General features: G+C 42.6%; 1 protein-coding gene across 5 annotated transcripts in view; it reads left to right on the forward strand.

Annotated features, from left to right (window-relative positions):
- Pde4b (phosphodiesterase 4B) overlaps nucleotides 1–3,992 on the forward strand; it is a 580,180-nt gene extending 576,188 nt beyond the window's left edge. For all 5 annotated transcript variants that reach the window (XM_006987174.4, XM_006987175.4, XM_016005678.3 and 2 more), the window contains one exon: nucleotides 1,690–3,992. In XM_006987174.4, the coding sequence (XP_006987236.3) occupies nucleotides 1,690–2,055 (366 nt within the window). In that variant the 3' untranslated portion in view covers nucleotides 2,056–3,992. The remainder of the gene's footprint in view (nucleotides 1–1,689) is intronic.
- The last annotated feature ends 13,060 nt before the right edge of the window (nucleotides 3,993–17,052 follow it).

Raw genomic sequence — 17,052 nt, forward strand, 5'->3', positions numbered from 1 at the left:
TGTTAAATTTTGTATGTTTGATCCAACAAGAAAACCTCTAACTAGAAGTTCATAGGATCTGGGGAGTTTTCTCATCCCAGAACCCAAGGAATAAACAACTAGCGATGACCTTTCATGGAAGTCTGAAGCATTTCTTACCAAAAGCAAAGCAGGCAAAGAAAGGAAATGACTGACTGTGCTGCGTTACTCACAGTCGTTCATGCTTGGGAGCTTGTTTCTAGTCCCTGGAAAACACTCTGAAAATGGCCTCTAAAATCCATTAAACTATATATAAAGAGATAAGATAGGAAAGGGAGAGGGGGAGCAAAGTAGTATCTGAATCATCTAGCCAAATTCTTGTAACCAAGGCAGATCAGAGATACCCTGACTTTATGAGTCTTGTTCATTAAGTTAGGGAAGAACCACTGAAAAGCATATAATACACACACACACACACACACACACACATGCATACATATCCCCATATACACATACTCCTCCATACACACATATGCATACACACACACACACACACACACACACACACACACACGCATACACATACACATAACCATGTACACGTACACATAGAAACAGGGTGGGATGAGACAGAAACTCACATATGAGCAAAGTTGTTATATATACACAATTTGAATATCTTAAATGACTGGCCACATACCAGAATATTGATAAAGGAAGGTTTCCAGTAGAGTGAAAAGATAACAACATAATGTCCCCAAAAGAACCTAGCTCATCTTCCTCTTGATCCCAACTCAACATCCCTCCAAGCCCCACCCCCACCATGACAGGGGAATTCCATTCCCTCATTCAGTGGTGCCTGTTCTCTCTCTACCTGCCCCAATCCCCAGTGTTTCCTGTTTGTCTGACCGGGAGGTCAGCTTAAGGCCACTTCGCTAGCTCCTGCAGGATGCATAGCCCCTGTGTAAAGCATAACAAAGCCACAGTCTTGGATTTATGCTCTTGCACACGGGCAAAAGGAACTGCTTAATTGTTTTTATTTTCCTTCTTTCTACTGATGGAAATGACTATGTGCTCTATGGATCCTAAACAATAGCAGTCATACCCACAGAGGAGATATTTGTTTGTTTAGGGTTTGAATTGTTTGCAAGTATTTTATTATTACTATTATTGTTGTTGTTTTATTTTAAACAGTCCTCTGCAAAGCAAAGGCTTAAGAAGTTCCAGAATAGTGGAGGGCAACAGCATATTTTAGAGTTATTGGGGAGAGAATGTGGAATCAGAACACTTGAGATTTGGGGCTTCCTTCAGAAAATGACTCACAGAATCTGAGTAGTGGCAAAGTCATTCCAAGTTACATCCAGATTTAGCTGGCAGACATGAAAGGAAAAACAGTATGTCGTGATAAGATGAACACAGGCTTTGGAATCAGACAAAGTGGAGACTAAGTGCCACAGCAACCACTTATGAATTACATGACCTCCGTACCACGTTTAGTCTCTGTGAGTCTCGGTTTCCTCCCTTGTAAACAGCGGGCAACAATAAGTTGCAGGATTGAGAGGTGTTTGCCTATATTGTATATAGTACGGGGCCTACCGTAGAGCAAGCCCTCAAATAAACAAAATCTATTGGTCTCCTTGGTTAGTCTTCTTTCTTTACCTAGAAACCAAGACAATATGCTTGGTTCAAGGGCCCGTGCAGTAACATATGAGTGGTTCTCTTTTCCTCCAGGTTGGTTTCATTGACTACATTGTCCATCCGCTGTGGGAGACCTGGGCAGACCTGGTTCAGCCTGATGCTCAAGACATTCTGGACACACTAGAAGATAATAGGAACTGGTACCAGAGCATGATACCCCAGAGCCCCTCCCCACCCCTGGATGAGAGGAGCAGAGACTGCCAGGGTCTTATGGAGAAGTTTCAGTTTGAACTGACCCTTGAAGAAGAGGATTCTGAAGGACCAGAAAAAGAAGGAGAGGGCCACAACTACTTCAGCAGCACAAAGACACTTTGTGTGATCGACCCAGAGAGCAGGGATTCCCTGGAAGAGACTGACATAGACATTGCGACAGAAGACAAGTCCCCCATCGACACATAATCTCCTTTTGTGTGGAGAGGAACATTCCACCCTTGACAAGCATGCCAGCTGAGTGGTAGGGCCAGCCTACCATGGCCAAGGCCTGCCCAGGACAAAGGCCACCTGGCCTTTCCAGTTACTTGAGTTTGGAGCCAGAATGCAAGGCCGTGAAGCAAATAGCTGTCCCGTGCTGCCTTGCCTTGCCTTGCCTGCAAGCTTGGCGAAGACCCGCAGCTGTATGTGGTGGTAGAGGCCGGTTCCCATCACAGCTAAGTGGCTTGAAAACAGAGGACACCAAGCTGAGAGCTTGCTCTGCACTAGGTGTTGGGAAGCTGTCCCAACAGGTGACTGAACTCACTCACAACTTTATTTACAAATCTCACCCACCCCGTTGTCTGCCAACCTGTGTGCCTTTTTTGTAAAATGTTTTCGTGTCTTTGAAATGCCTGTTGACTATCTAGAGTTTAGTACCCACTTCTACACAGACACGTGTTTAATTCTGACACAAACATTTTTTTTTGAGTCTTTCTGGAAAAAAACACAAACAAAAGGAAAGAAAACAGTCTCCCTTCTTTCTTGGGCAATATCTTTGGCTTTACTCCAGTTAACTTTTGCAAACAGACAGGAAAGATGCACATCCAACCACATGCTACTTCCTTTTCTCTGTCCAATCTGACTCCACCGTGGTCCCTGCACCTTAGATGTCTGCCTGCTCGGAGCAATTGTCCCCTGTGAAATTTCTCAGCTTTGCTTTTTGGAACTGATGGAGAAAGCTGAACAAGCTAGGAGGCCTGGGCAGGGGAGGAGCTGTGGTGTTGGCCATCAGTCTATGTAGTGCCCCGTCCCACAAGGCCGTGTGTGCTGCTGTGTCCCAGCCTCCATGCCTCTGGCAGCTGCACACCACCTGCCACCCCTTCCCTCTCACCTCTCTTCACTCACGTATACTACTCTCAACCTAAACCTGCCGTGTCTCTGCCGTTGCACTGCCTTCCTGCACTAACACTTCTCTCTCGTCCTGTTTATAACCATGTATTTATTACATAATGTACATATTGTAATGTTTTATAAGTTATTAATTTATATCTCTAACATTGCCTGCCAATGGTGGTGTTAAATTTGTGTAGAAAACTCTGCCTAAGAGTTGCAACCTTTTCTTGTAATGTTTTGTATTGTGTATTATATAATCCCAGCGTTGCGTAAGAGAGACGTGAAGCCCCATTAGCAAGGAGGACGGGAATGGCCATTGTTCCAAGGGTCTGCCCTTTCCTTATCTGAGTCCCTAATTCTGCTCAACCCTTTGGTGACCTGGTTTTGCAAACAGGATTGTCATATTAGATACTAAATGGTTTATACTGAGGTTTATTTTGTATAGTTTGATAGGGGCTGGGAACACGGGGATGTAGTTTTTACCCATGTTCTCTCCAAGTCTCTGTCTGCACGAGTTGGGTTGTTACTGGGCTCTGCTCTAATTGTGGCTTTGGTTCTAAAAACAACACTACATTTGCTCACAGATGATGCTGAGTGTTCCCAAACTACTGACTTGGAAGAGCTAGCCTCCATACTGCTCACAAGCAGGGGAGTCATGTTCAAATTCATCATGAAAGGAAACAATGAGACAATGTGAATTTTTATTGTAGAATGTGAACTGATGTCGTAAATTATACAAATGTGAAGCTTCTGATAACACTTGTTAGGCCTCTTCCTGGTGTCAGTTTCAGTCTGTAAAATACGTGTCATGCTTCAGTTCGGCCTTGTGACAATAGTTAAAGAAAATGGCACAAATGTGCATGACCAATGGGTTCGTATGTCTGTAACACTGCGTTGTTCCAGGTAGACATTATATTGTTTTCAAAAGTTTCTCACGATGTATGTTATAATATTATTACTATTATATATTGTGCTCAAATGCATTCTTAAGAGACTTTTATATGAGCTGAATAAACAAAAGCATGAATAGAGGAGATTGTAGGCCCATTCATTCTGTGGTCAGTTCTAATGCATTAAAGCAGGGTTTTCTTTTTCTTCCTCTTCTTGATGTCACAAAAAAAGCAAGCTTCTTTGCTCATCCAAATCACAACTAAAGTTTCAGATTTTCTATGTCCAAAAAAATCCCAAGGCTCAAACATATCATTCCCTTCTCAGGCGATGATGTTCACACAGCTCCTTGGCACAGGGAGGAGTGTGGTGAAGGCTAACAAAAAAAAAAAAAAACACTTTGTTCATCTTGAACCATTTCCTTCTCCCTCCTTAGAATTCTGAAGAGTTTAATATGTTAGGTAAGCAAAAGGCATCCTCAGTCAGGCTGGGTGAGCTGGGACAGTGACTCAGAATCACAGTACGTTAGCTTAATGCAAAGAAACCTGTTGATTTGTTGGACACACAAAAAATCTGAGGTGATTCCAAAAGAGTCACCTTAGACCATAACCCTCAGAGCACGTGGAGAAGTTCACAGCCTCCCCAGTAGTCTGTCTAGTCTTTTGTTGGTAGGGTTGTGGTATTCTGAAAAGAGGTGTTTAAATGTTATGGTCTTAAACTCATTATTTAAAAATAAGTCATTGTGAGTGTGTGTGTATGTGTGTATGTGAGTGTACGTGTATATGTGTATGCATGTGTGTGTATGTGTATGTATGTATGTGTGTGTACGTGTATGTGTGTGCTTGTGTGTGTATGTGTGTGCTTATGCATGTGTATGTGTGTGTGTGTGTGTATGTGTGTGTGTGTGTGTGTGTGTGTGTGTGTGTGTGTAGAAGTGACAAATAGCCAGTGGCTGGTTCTTACTAACTTAGCCACAGAGAAGTGGCCTGTGATCCAGTAAAGAATGTATGCTGGAACAATTCCCTGAGGAAGAGGAAATTACCAAATTTCTCTAGAAAATCAAAAGCTGACCTGTTGTTTTTAGCCAGGACTTCTCCACCACCCTATTTCTGATTGAACATTACCATCAGATACAATGACAAAAGTGAACTGGTTACAAGAGTTTATATAAAATTATAATTGATAACTATAGTTATAAACATGGTCTATTCTGTTTCCTACTGAGGGAGTCCTTAGCATGGAAAATGTACGTGTTTTTAATACTGTTTGGGCCCTATTCTCCTCGAGACCCCGAACAGACTCTTTTAATTCTCTCCAGGTGATATAGTAATGTAGGGACAGTGCAGGGAGCCGTTGCCTCAGTCCCTGAGCCATGTTGGCCTGGAGCCATCAGTGTTCACTGTGAACCCTCCGTGACCCTAGCATGGTGTGCTCAGAGTGGTAATTTTTCAGCAGTAATTCTGGTTGTGTCCTAGTCTGATTTTCCCACTGACTTCTCATTTAATTTCTTGTTTTAAAATTCATTTATTTATATGTTAGGTGTATTGGTGTTTTGTCTGCACATAGGTCTGTGCACTAAATACATACCTGGTGCCCACAGAGCCAGAAGAAGGCAAACACCAGGTACTCTGGGACTGGAGTTACAGACAGTTGTGAGTCATGATGTCAGGCCTCGTGGAAGAGCAGCCAATGTTCTTCACAGTAGAGCCATCTCTCCAGCCCCTCACCTAACTGCCTGGCCAGCTGGGGCTCCACAGTTTCACTCATTTCCTACAAGAAGTCTCAAGAAGAACCAGGCCAGACTTTAGACATCCAAGCCAATGGCAGCTTTGAGGGCAAGAACCACACTGGGTGCTTACTCCTCTGTTCTCACATTCCTGGCACCACACGTTTGTTGAGTAAATCTGGATATTGAAAACTATAAGAGACTAGATCATAGGCAGACGTGAGGAATGTACACTCCAGGCACTCCACCTCTCAGTTTCTCTCAGTTACAATGGCCTTTTTTCAGAGCCGTTCCCTCACTCAATCCTTCACACTTGGAAGAGGAGGGCTCAGTGATGTTTATTGAACCAATCTCACAATTTCATGGTAGAAGAAATAGCTTTTATTGAAATAGCTTTTCGAGTGTATCCATCTCCTTGGGTTTCTTGGGGGTAAAGAATACAATACACTGAGGAAAACCCTTTTGAAAACCTATTTTCATGGCCTTTTCCTTGACTGTTCCTAACCATGGGCATGTGTGTACTAATATTTCTTACCCTGAACTTTCTCATCATATGAAACTAACATAGACAGCTACAGGAAGAATCAGATAGAAGATTACATACAATGGGTGATCAACAAAACTTTTTCACCTAGATATATTATATACCCAAAGATGGAAGGACACATATTCAAATACATTTGAAAAATCACCTCTGACTTTGAAAAGCACAAATCAAAACTACATTTTGAATAACTTGGGGAGAGTTCATGAACTCAAACGCCAGTTAATATAACCTTTCTACATGTGTTTCCTGATTCCAAGAGAACAGATGCTTTCACAGACATTGATAGGCTCATGGAATTGGGGGGGTGTAAATCATAATATCTGTCTCTTCCAACATCAAAGAATACATCCAAAACCTTGCCTGATCAAAAGCAACCAGTGGTAAAGAACTCAGAATCATCCTTTTTCAATATCTTACATTTTTAGGTTTCTATGATGGAATCAAGTTGTAGTCCCATAGCACCTTCCCTGGCTTCTTCCTTTCCATCTGTACCCACATAATGCATGTATCCTAGTTAAATTTCTACCACTATGACAAAACACTTTGACAAAGACAGCTTAGGGGAGAAAGGGTTTAATTGGCTCAACATTCCAGGTCACAGTCCATCACCATGGGGAAATCAAGATAGCAGGAACTAGAAACAACTAGTTGTATCCACAGTCAAGAGCAAAGAGAAAATGAATGCATGCATGTTTGTATTCCATTCACTTTCCCCTTTTACATACAATCCAGCATTCAAACCAAGGGACTGGTACCACTACTTTTAGACTAGGTCTTCCAACATCATTTAACATCATCAAGACAGTTCCTCACAGACATACCCACAGGCCAATCTGATGTAGACAGGCCAACTTGATCTAGACGATCCCTCATTGTCCCAGGTGATTCTACATCATGTCAAGCTGACAATTAAAAATAACCATTCCAGCAGGTGATTCTATTCTAATTTTCTGTTCAAGCTGGAAATAAGACTTTCAGAGTTTCCCCAAGTCATTCGGAAATGCTATAGGACCTCAGTGCCTCAGTTTCCTCATCAGTCTAACAGAGTTAATAATAATAATGTCTTTGTCATGTGATTATTAAGAGAATCAAATTATAGAATAATGTCTGAGCCACTGTATGTATGAATGAATGCCAACCCCATAAGGAGAGGTAGCATGTTTTCCAAGCTGTAGTTTTTTCATGTGACTTCCCTTGACAATTCTGGTCAGTTCATCCTGGGCTTACCCACACTGACAGGTTCAGACTTACAGAACTAAGAGTGTAGTTGGTTCATTGAAAAGTAGTGTGACTCTTGCCTATCTTTGTTGCTGGCACTGTCTCCCAGCTGAGACAGTGTTCATTTGGGGGACCTCAGTGACTCCCCTAGATGGTTCACAAGGTGCACACAGGCAAGGAAAGCTTTCCACATCTTTTCCCTTGGAATAAATCTTCTCCATCCTTCTACAATTGAGTCTCTGAAGCTTGTTGCAAAATTTATACTTCCCTGTTACATTCATCCAAAATTTGAGCATGAATTCCCACTCTTGTACCACCTTTGTGAACTTAAGAAGGGTCGGTGGTGGCGCACACCTTTAATCCCAGCACTTGGGAGGCAGAGGCAGGCAGATGAGTTTGAGGCCAACCTGGTCTACAGAGTGAGATAGGCACAAAGCTACACAGAGAAACCCTGTCTCGAAAAACAAAAACAACAACAACAACAACAAAAAGAAGGGTCTTTACATAGTGGGTTTTCAGTTTTCTTTTCTATAAAAGGATCCATGAAATCTATAGATTATTTAGAATGACAGGCTGTTTAAGCAAAGCCTCTGACAATTCCAAGCATATAGCAGGTAAAACTAATATTAATATCCTACTCTCATGGCTAAATAAGATAACATACACAGAAAAAATACCTTCATACTACCAATTGTTATTAATTTTTGCCTAAAAATTATTTGGGGTTGTGATTCTGGTCATTCAGATGCCATGCCCTCCTTAGCATTTGTGAGTTTTGTCTTTGATAATAAAGTACTAAATATTTTCACTTATATTATGAATAAAAGTGATGATTAGGACAAGACACGGAGTGGAGTTCTTGTTACCTCTGTCTTCCAGAGCATCACTGATCTCTTAAGCAGTTCTCTGTAGGCAAGGGCATTGAGTAAACTGTAAATTAAGCCAGGTACACCATCATTAGGTAGACTTGGTCAACAGCATAACAGGAAAAATATGTTCAACTACTTGACTGAAATGTAGTTATATCATCTCTAAAACATCCACTCCTTGGTGCTGTCTACTATCCCTAACTAACAGACAAGAGGTCATGCTGCATGCAAACTTCTGTTAGTTACTTCTCTCCATGGCTACTGTTAATAATCTGTTCAGAATTTGTCATATGACTGATGTTCTGTTTGGCAATCTAGTGCTTGTCTTTGGAGAGTGAGACAGTGTTTGCCTATCACGCACTCCTAGGCTTATTATTTATAATGTGTTCTCTCTCAATTCTCAAAGTTCCCAAATTTTAATAATAAAAAATGCAAATCCTTTTAATATCCTGGGAAACCATGTGTCTAGAGACATGAAATCACTTATATGACAGAGGGGTTCTTCCAACATTTTTTTTTTTTTGCTCTGTTGAGCTCATCTAACAGGTAAACACAGCTATGCATTCTTAGGTAAGGCCTTAGCTCCTTCATCCTGAGGAAATTGTTCTCCTCCCTCAAGTATGTAGCTTCATAAGGGGTAATGCAGAGCATGGAAGGAGTACAGAAGAATATCAGCAAATCCACAGAGTCAAAAAGGGGGGGATGTGCTCTTTCATGCGCATCGTGAAAGGTCCTAACTGATACCGATACCATCTCACAAGTGGTACGATTCAGTAATAATTGATCAAAAGAACTCCTGTCTGTTAGGGTTCTTCTATCAGCTGAAATCAGCCAATATTCAGAACCCCTCTTTTCTGAGTCCAGGTTCCTTTCTGGGGTAGAGTTTTCTGACTACAACCAGGCAAAGTATACTTATACAAAAGAATGTCTTACGACTTTCCACAACATGATAAAGAAAATAAAAGTAACATATTTATTTTTTAATGGCTGACTTTAGGAAAAGGTATTCTGGTTTTTGTGGTCTCCTATGGCAAGAGGAATTTCATTCTAAGGTTGTCTGGAAGGGGAGGAGATATTTGGAGAATGAGGTGGTGAATTAAGCTCAGATACAAAGTTCACTTCTCCGGCCTTCACTTTGGAGTATGGTTTTCTGAGCCCAAACAGGCCTCCTACATAGGTATTATGCTAAGATATATTGCCTGTTCTGCACCTCGTATACTGGAAGATACAGGAAAATAGGTGTGCAAACAAAAAAAATGAGCAATTGTACAAGAAGGGCTAAGGTAGAGGGCCCCATGAAAGCTCCTGACTCTATCAGGGTCGGGGAGCAGTGCTCAGAGAACATTTCTCCGAAGGGGTCATGTTGAGCCCTCATGTAAGTGTGAGAAGGGGCCAGAGAGGTGGATCAGCAGTTGAGCATAATTGTTGCTATTATAGAGGACCCAGGTTCAATTCCCACACCCCAATGGTGGCCCACAACCATCAGTAACTCCAGTTCTTGAGAATCTGGCAACCTCTTCAGGCCTTCTCAGGCACCAGGTATGTCCATGGCACACTTACATGCCAGGCAGAGCACTCATACATACAAAACGAAACAAACAAACAAATAAATGAACGAGGTCAACACACCAAGCAGATAGGAATGGCACGAAGGCCTGAGCTCTGGTAGGGGCATGTGGAAAGAGGAGAGAGCATGAAGGATGCTTGTTTTTATGTGTGGTTGTTGGTTTGTTAGCTTCTGTGACAGAGTCTCACTGTGTGGGTCAATCTTTCTTCCTTAGCCTCCCAAGTCCTGGGAGTAGCAGGTGTAGTAGAAGTGTATTTTTTTAATATCTATTTATATGTTCATCTATTTAAAAAGGTAGTTTGGGGGAAGTACTACAAGCCAAGTTCTCTACTAGATTTTGGCTGTAAATAGACAAACAGAGCAAGGCCTTACTGTCATTAGATGCTGATGCAGTTGAGGAGACAGATATTAGCACAGTTTTTGGAAGTTAGTATGTTCTTCGGCTCTGACACAAGTTTTCTGAGGGAGGAACAATCTTGGTCTACATGTAGGAAAAGGAGAAGAGAAACATTTTATGGCTATAAAACAGCTGGTGGCTGAAGTCCTGTAGTGGCGGCAGCACAGCCCCTGAAGAGGAAGAGAAAGAAGCCTTGTGTGACTCAAGGTGTAGAGCAGTAAACAGCGTTGCGGAAGTGTCGCCAGCCAATCTCATGTAACTCTGTGGTAAGAATTTTGCTCTTCTTTAAACACTCCGCCAACATTGTTGAGTAGAGAAATGTTATAACCATACTTTCATTCTGGAAAGACTCCCCTCAATATAGTGTATAGACACCTTTAAAGAGGATAATAAAGAATGTGGAAGATCAGATTATAAGCCATAACCCAACCATGACAAAATGGTAATTTAGACCAAGGTGAGGCTGTGGGAATAAAGAGAAATGGATGGATATGGAGTTATTTAAAAACTACATTCTTGCCAATGGGCTATACTAAGGAGGAAAAGACTTAAAAACAAATGTCAGGTTGTTTTTTTTTTAACTTATAGAAAGGTGGTGAAGTCATTCTCTGAAACAAGAAATACAAGGGAAGTTCCAATTGGCAGGGAGGGGTGTGTTGATTTTTTTATTCAGGGTTGTCTTTGTGACATGGACTGGGTCATGTGAATAAAGTAATTGAATATGACAGTCCAGCCTATGATTCATCATACATATATCTGCAAAAACTACACACACACACACACACACACACACACACACACACACACACGTCTCCAGCCCTCTATAACTTGCCTCCATACCATCACACACACACACACACACACACACACACACACACACACACACACACACACACGGTACCTGAAGCCATAGGCTATCCAAATGAAGGAGTGTATGGTTGAGAAAATGGGGTAGAGAATACGACTGACAATTGAGTCATTCTGGTATTTTGTAAACAAATACATTAAGTTTGCTGATGTGTACCCATGGTAGAACCCTGATCTCCTATGAGAGAGATCCTCCAATTTCCTCTCCCACAAAGTTAGGTTTTTACTGCTGTGCTTCACATGTGCCTTTCTGTGGCACTTCTTATGTTACCCAGCACCCCAGGGGATACCCTAGGGAGAGAGAGTATGGTGAGAAAAGGGGTAAGGGACAGGATTAGTCTTTGAGCTACTCTGGTATGTAATATGTAATACAAAGGCATACACCTGTAAAGGAGAAAGAGAAACCATACTACTAGGAACTTAACCAGGAGTACTTTGTGTCTGCAGAGGCTGGGTAGCCTGGAACTCACTCTGTAGATTAGGCTGGCCTCAAACTCAGAGATCTGCCTGCCTCTGCCTCCTGAGTGCTGGGATTAAAGGTGTGTGCCATTACCAAAGGAAGAGATGTTTTAAGAAGGAAATTGTCCACAATAGCATACCTGACTGCACAACAGAGAAGGGTAATCTCCCCTGGATCCTTGAGGAAATCTCCCTGAGGACCACTGGTGAAGTCAGACCCTTTTCAGTCAAGATGGCCCAGTAGTGAGTGCCTAGTGAGCGAAGCGTTAAATTAGACATAAGAGGGTATGAGGCTAAGCACAATGAAGATGCCCTGAAGAACTTGAGATGGAGAGATAACTAGAGGAGGCAGCTTCAAATGTGAGAACTATTTAAGCATGTTAATAATAAAAATGGACATTATCCACTACTGCTAAGAGGAGAAAACCAAAAATACCAGTGAGAAACCTGATTACTAATAACATCTGCTTACAAAGGTAGAGTAGTACAGAGCACTGATGGAGAAAGCAACCTTAGAAGTCATTTTACAAGGAACAGAGTCTTCTTGAGGGTCTGGCCTCTGGCATGTTAACCCCACTCCCGTGGATAGCCCCACACCAAGAAGTGCACATGGTCAGCACAATCGGATTATGTGGGTGATTTTTTTAAAAAGAGGACATGAAGTTGGGAGGGCTAGAAGAGTGTGTGTGTGTCACGAGGGGTGGGGGCATTGTCAGGGAAACCATGGGGGAGGAGCGGGGTGTGAATACAATAAAAATACTGTACGGTGTAAGTGGTCAAGGAAAAAAAAAAATACCCTGCTCCTGACTAGACCCTTTGGGCCAAGGAAAAATATCCTGACCCTGACTTGACCCCAAGACCAGGGCTTGAAATCCCACCAATCCCTGAGTTTGCCCCAGAGTCAGGCTGCAGAGTCCCAGCAATCCCTGAGCACAGACTCCCACCAACCCCTGAGCAAGAAATCCCACCAATCCCCGAGCTTGCCCCAGAATCAGAACACAAAAATCCATCAATCCCAAGCCACCCTGGAAAGCTCCTCCCACCCAAGAAACCCTAAGTAAGCTCTGTACCCTGCTCAGTTTGCTGCGGCTTCTCGCCCTAGAGGCAGCCACCCTCCTGGACTTTTCCTTCCCAATACATCTCTTGAGTGAGGTTGGTGTGCTGTGTGACACGTTCACCAGAGTGTAGCAGAGCTCTAACACTTTCACCGGGAACCTTTCTCCTAGTGGAGCAGAGTCGTTACATTCCCATTGTTACACTCCAGGGGGACCGGAGCAGAACCTTACCAACTTCTCTGGGGGAACCCTCCCCTGCTGGACAGAGTTGTTACACTTGCTTGCACCGAGGAAGCCTTTCCCTGGAACAGAGCTGTAAGCTGCTAGGCTTGCGTGGCTTTGCGGTATTCCTTGGCTCCCGACTGCCAGGATCCCTTTCTATTTGTGCTGCAATGCTTACAAATATAGCATCTGAAATTCTCAAAGAATTAATTTAAATACTGCACATATTTTTAAAGAAGTCATTTTTTTTTCCAATATAACAGAAAAGGAGGGAGTGGCACAGGACTACTGCGTAAGACTTTTCCTGAGGAGGAGACAACACACACATGCACACACACACACACACACACACACACACACACACATACACACTCAGACACACACACACACACACACACACACTCACACATCTCCTCACCAGCTCAAATAGGGCACACACCTACACAACAATTTTACTAATATACCATGGGACAAACCCTTAAGTTTACTGGGGAGACTTACTGGAGTGTAGGCAACAGTATCATGAACAATTCAAAGACGACTACCTCACAGGAAAGCCCACCCCAGCAGAAAGCTGCAAGCCTGGAGCTCTCTGCATGACCTGCAGACACTCAACAGATTGGGAATTTATTCTCTAGGCAATTGTTTACTGGGTCTATAACTTTGGTAGGGGACCTTGTGAATCTTGTTAGTTTGGACTTGAATTTGTGAGGTTTATTTCCTGAGTCTCTTAAGCCTCCCACTTCCTCCATGGGAAGAAACTGCTGTACATCAAGGTCTGAGTGGATTTGTGGGTTCACTAGAAGGAACATGAAGGGGGGCCTTTCAATTGATAGCTTATGTGGTCCATTAAAAAGGGAACATTGGCTTCCTTTTAGCATTTCTTTCTATCCAGAGGGATACTTCCTAAAATCAACTTAAAACCTATTAAGAGAATGCTAGGATGACCCAGCATTGATTTGTTGGAGGAAAATGAATCACACTGAAATGTGATAACTCCACTTCCATTTGGTAATGAACTTGTATGTCCTGCAGACTAGGTATTTGTGCTCAATCGCACTACCAGTGGGATACAGCTTCAGAGAAGCCACCCAGTAGACTTGACTGTACTCCAAAAGAAGACAGTTTGGACTTTTCTTGTTGTCCCCAAATAAAATGTGGTGGCTCCTTAGCCTAAGAAGGAGACCTTTACTCTTGAAGCAGATGGTTGAGGGGGGAATTTCAGCACGATAAGGAGAGCTGGATGTTTGGGAGTTTCTGTTGCTTTGATGTGTTTCTCCCTATGAGATCATAATGACATTTACTCTTCACAAAGCTGTTCTCTCTGATCTGCAGAAGCAGACCTAGGGTTGGCCTGTGAATTGTGTTGCCTCTCAGCTATTAGCCCAAGTTACAAAACTCCTCGGTCCTTAATTGTGTTTTCATTTGTGTATGTGGGGGGAGGGTCTAACATGTGGGAGGTGCTGTTTAGCTTGCTTACCATCAAGATTTTTGAATATTCTCTCTGGCAGTTTTTAGTTTGCCCAGCTTATCCCCATTTGTTGTTATTTTTCCTTTACTATGCTTATCAAAATGTGACCCTTGGCTTTTATCCGAGGGTCCCAAACTTTCATATTTATTATGAGAAAATGATTCTGTCTCACCCAGTTTCTCAATGAGTTTAAAACCCAAATACTTCAGAGACTATCATCATGTAGTTCCGTGAGTTTTTATCATTTTTCTTCCCCAAATCCTGGAACACTAGAATAGTCTATGAAATATTCACTCATAGGGATAATGTCTGTGATTATCACAGACTTCAGAAATGTAAGACATGAGTCCTGAGTCCAATGGCATCATCCATACTATCCCCAACACCATAAGCATCCCCACCAGCTCAGCTGAAAGAAATGAGGTTCAGCATTACTAATGAAGTTCCTGGGGATTCAGTCCACTAAGCATCTGAGCAGCAGCAGATTCTGATTTGGCAATGCTCCTGCCTTGAGGTATTGAGCTCTTGTCTGGTCCAAGTTGGTCCAGTCATTTTCCCCAAATCTGCCTGTTCTTTCCTCCTCAAATCCCCTCTTGGGCAGTAATTACATGGAATTGCATTTCCCCAAGTTACCTCCTCAACTGTTAAAAAAAATGCTTATTGGAATATTGAGTAGACTTTCTGAGACCCCTCTCTACCAAGTTCCTTTAAATACTAATGTTGTTTAGTTAGCTTGAATCAGCTCCTCTGGGTCAAAATATTTTGCCTTTTTAAAGATCTGTATGTCTAACTGATCCTTCTCAGGGGCCTATGTATTCCAGGCAGGATGGTGCATCTAACTAGTCTACTGGTCGATCAGTTGGTTAAAAATGGTTTACCAAGTATCTGATACCAGCCAAGTACCATCTAGAGTTCCAGAATACAAAAGTATGAGAGAGAGAGAGAGTGAGAGAGAGAGAGAGAGAGAGAGAGAGAGAGAGAGAGAGAGAGAGAGAGAGAACAAAATAAACATCAATAGATTAAGTAGTTGTCTTTTTAACTCATTATTAGCTATTTTCATTTTTCTCTTTGGGCAAGGATGGGGGCGGGGGTTGCGATAATCTACTTCAGAACCTATGTTTAATGCGTTGTGACTTTTCTGATCTTAGAGAGGCACATGATCTATTCATGGGTACTTGAGAATTTAGAACTGGAAGAAAACTTTGCAAGTAGCTAATGTGGTATCTCTCAAATCTGAACATGCACACAAACCAGCAGAGGATTGTGTTTGTTTGCTTGTTTGTTTAGTGCAGCTTTGGTATTAGCTCATCCGGGAAGACACCCACGATTCTGTACTTCTACTAAGGTCACGGCTGTTGCTGCTGGCATGTTATGTTGTTCGAATCTTAGATGATCTTTTAATAAAAAATCGAGAGCCAGATATTGGGGTGAAAGCTGAAAGATTAGAGAAACAGAGCAAGCCACAGCCACCCTCACCCCTGCACATTCTTTTATAATGGTTAATCTTTACTATCACTTCGACTACATTTAGAGTTGCCTAGGCCAGTGTTTCTCAACCTATGGGTCACAACCTCTTTGGGGGTTGAACAACCATTCCAAGGAGTTGCCTAAGGCCACTGGAAAACACAGATATTTATATTACAGTTCAAAACAGAGTAGCAAAATTACAGTTATGAAGTACAACAAAAATAATGTTATGGTTGGGAGTTACCACAACATGAGGAACTGTATCAAAAGGTCAAAGGATTAGAAAGGTTGAGAACCACTGGCCTAGGAGATGGAGGAGACATGTGAGGGCCTTTCAGAGATTAACTGGGGGGGAAATACCTACCCTGAACGTGGGTGCCATGTACGACACAGCATGTGGAATGAAAAGGGAAAATGCAGCCCAGAACCCAAATGTCCCTTTCTCTGTTTCCTGGCCCTTGGTGAGACTCAGCTCTGTCACCTCAGTGGACTGAAAATCTTCTGCAACACTAAACCAGAATAAACCTTTCCTCCTTCAGGTTCTCTGCCATGCATCTTAGTCACAGAGACACCAAAATAACCAATATAACTTTGAAGAGCAAGGATGGAGCTCTGGTTTGTAACTAAGACTATAGTTCAGATTTAGGATGAAATCCTAGCAGGGAGTCCAGAACACAGGATGTGTGAACAGTTGCCTTGTCTTCCCATGTCTAGGCATTGTAAAATAGTAACAGCTAGACTTCATATCCGTCCTGAAACCAAAGGAATGAAACTTGGCCAACCGTGCCTTTCATAATACTAGACCTAAGTCCATAAAGGAGGGTGACCCAGGCAGCAAGTAAAGTGAGCCCCATGGTTCTCCCAGGTCACTGTCTCAAGAATTTCAAGACGCAGTACACAAAGAGGGCTAACCCCAGCAGAGCCCAGCTGACTTGCTGAGTTGAAGGGACAGAGTCGAGGGAGTCGGGGGAGAGCCCTATGGCCAGAGTTCTCACTGAGGGAGCTGAACACAAAGAGAGTTTCAGAGGACCCAACCCTCTGAAGTCCATAACAGAATGCCAGTCACCACATTAAGTGTGAGAACACTCCTACCGGCAGAGTAAGAACTGCTAGAGAAGACAGGAATACAGGGTCCACACGGGACTGGTACCAATGCCCACATCCACCAGTCAGACTAGAAAGCATCATGATTATGGAGCATCAGTTAGACAACTCAGGTAAAGGATGCTCAGTGCCAGACCGTGCACCTGTTGCAGGATACTTAATCAAACTGTGAACCCCAAGATTGCATTATTTACTGGAAAAAAAACCTGTTTTTAGTTGTGGTGTGGCTCAGCC

The sequence above is a fragment of the Peromyscus maniculatus genome, chromosome 2, assembly GCF_049852395.1.
Source record: "Peromyscus maniculatus bairdii isolate BWxNUB_F1_BW_parent chromosome 2, HU_Pman_BW_mat_3.1, whole genome shotgun sequence".
Taxonomy (NCBI): domain Eukaryota; kingdom Metazoa; phylum Chordata; class Mammalia; order Rodentia; family Cricetidae; genus Peromyscus; species Peromyscus maniculatus.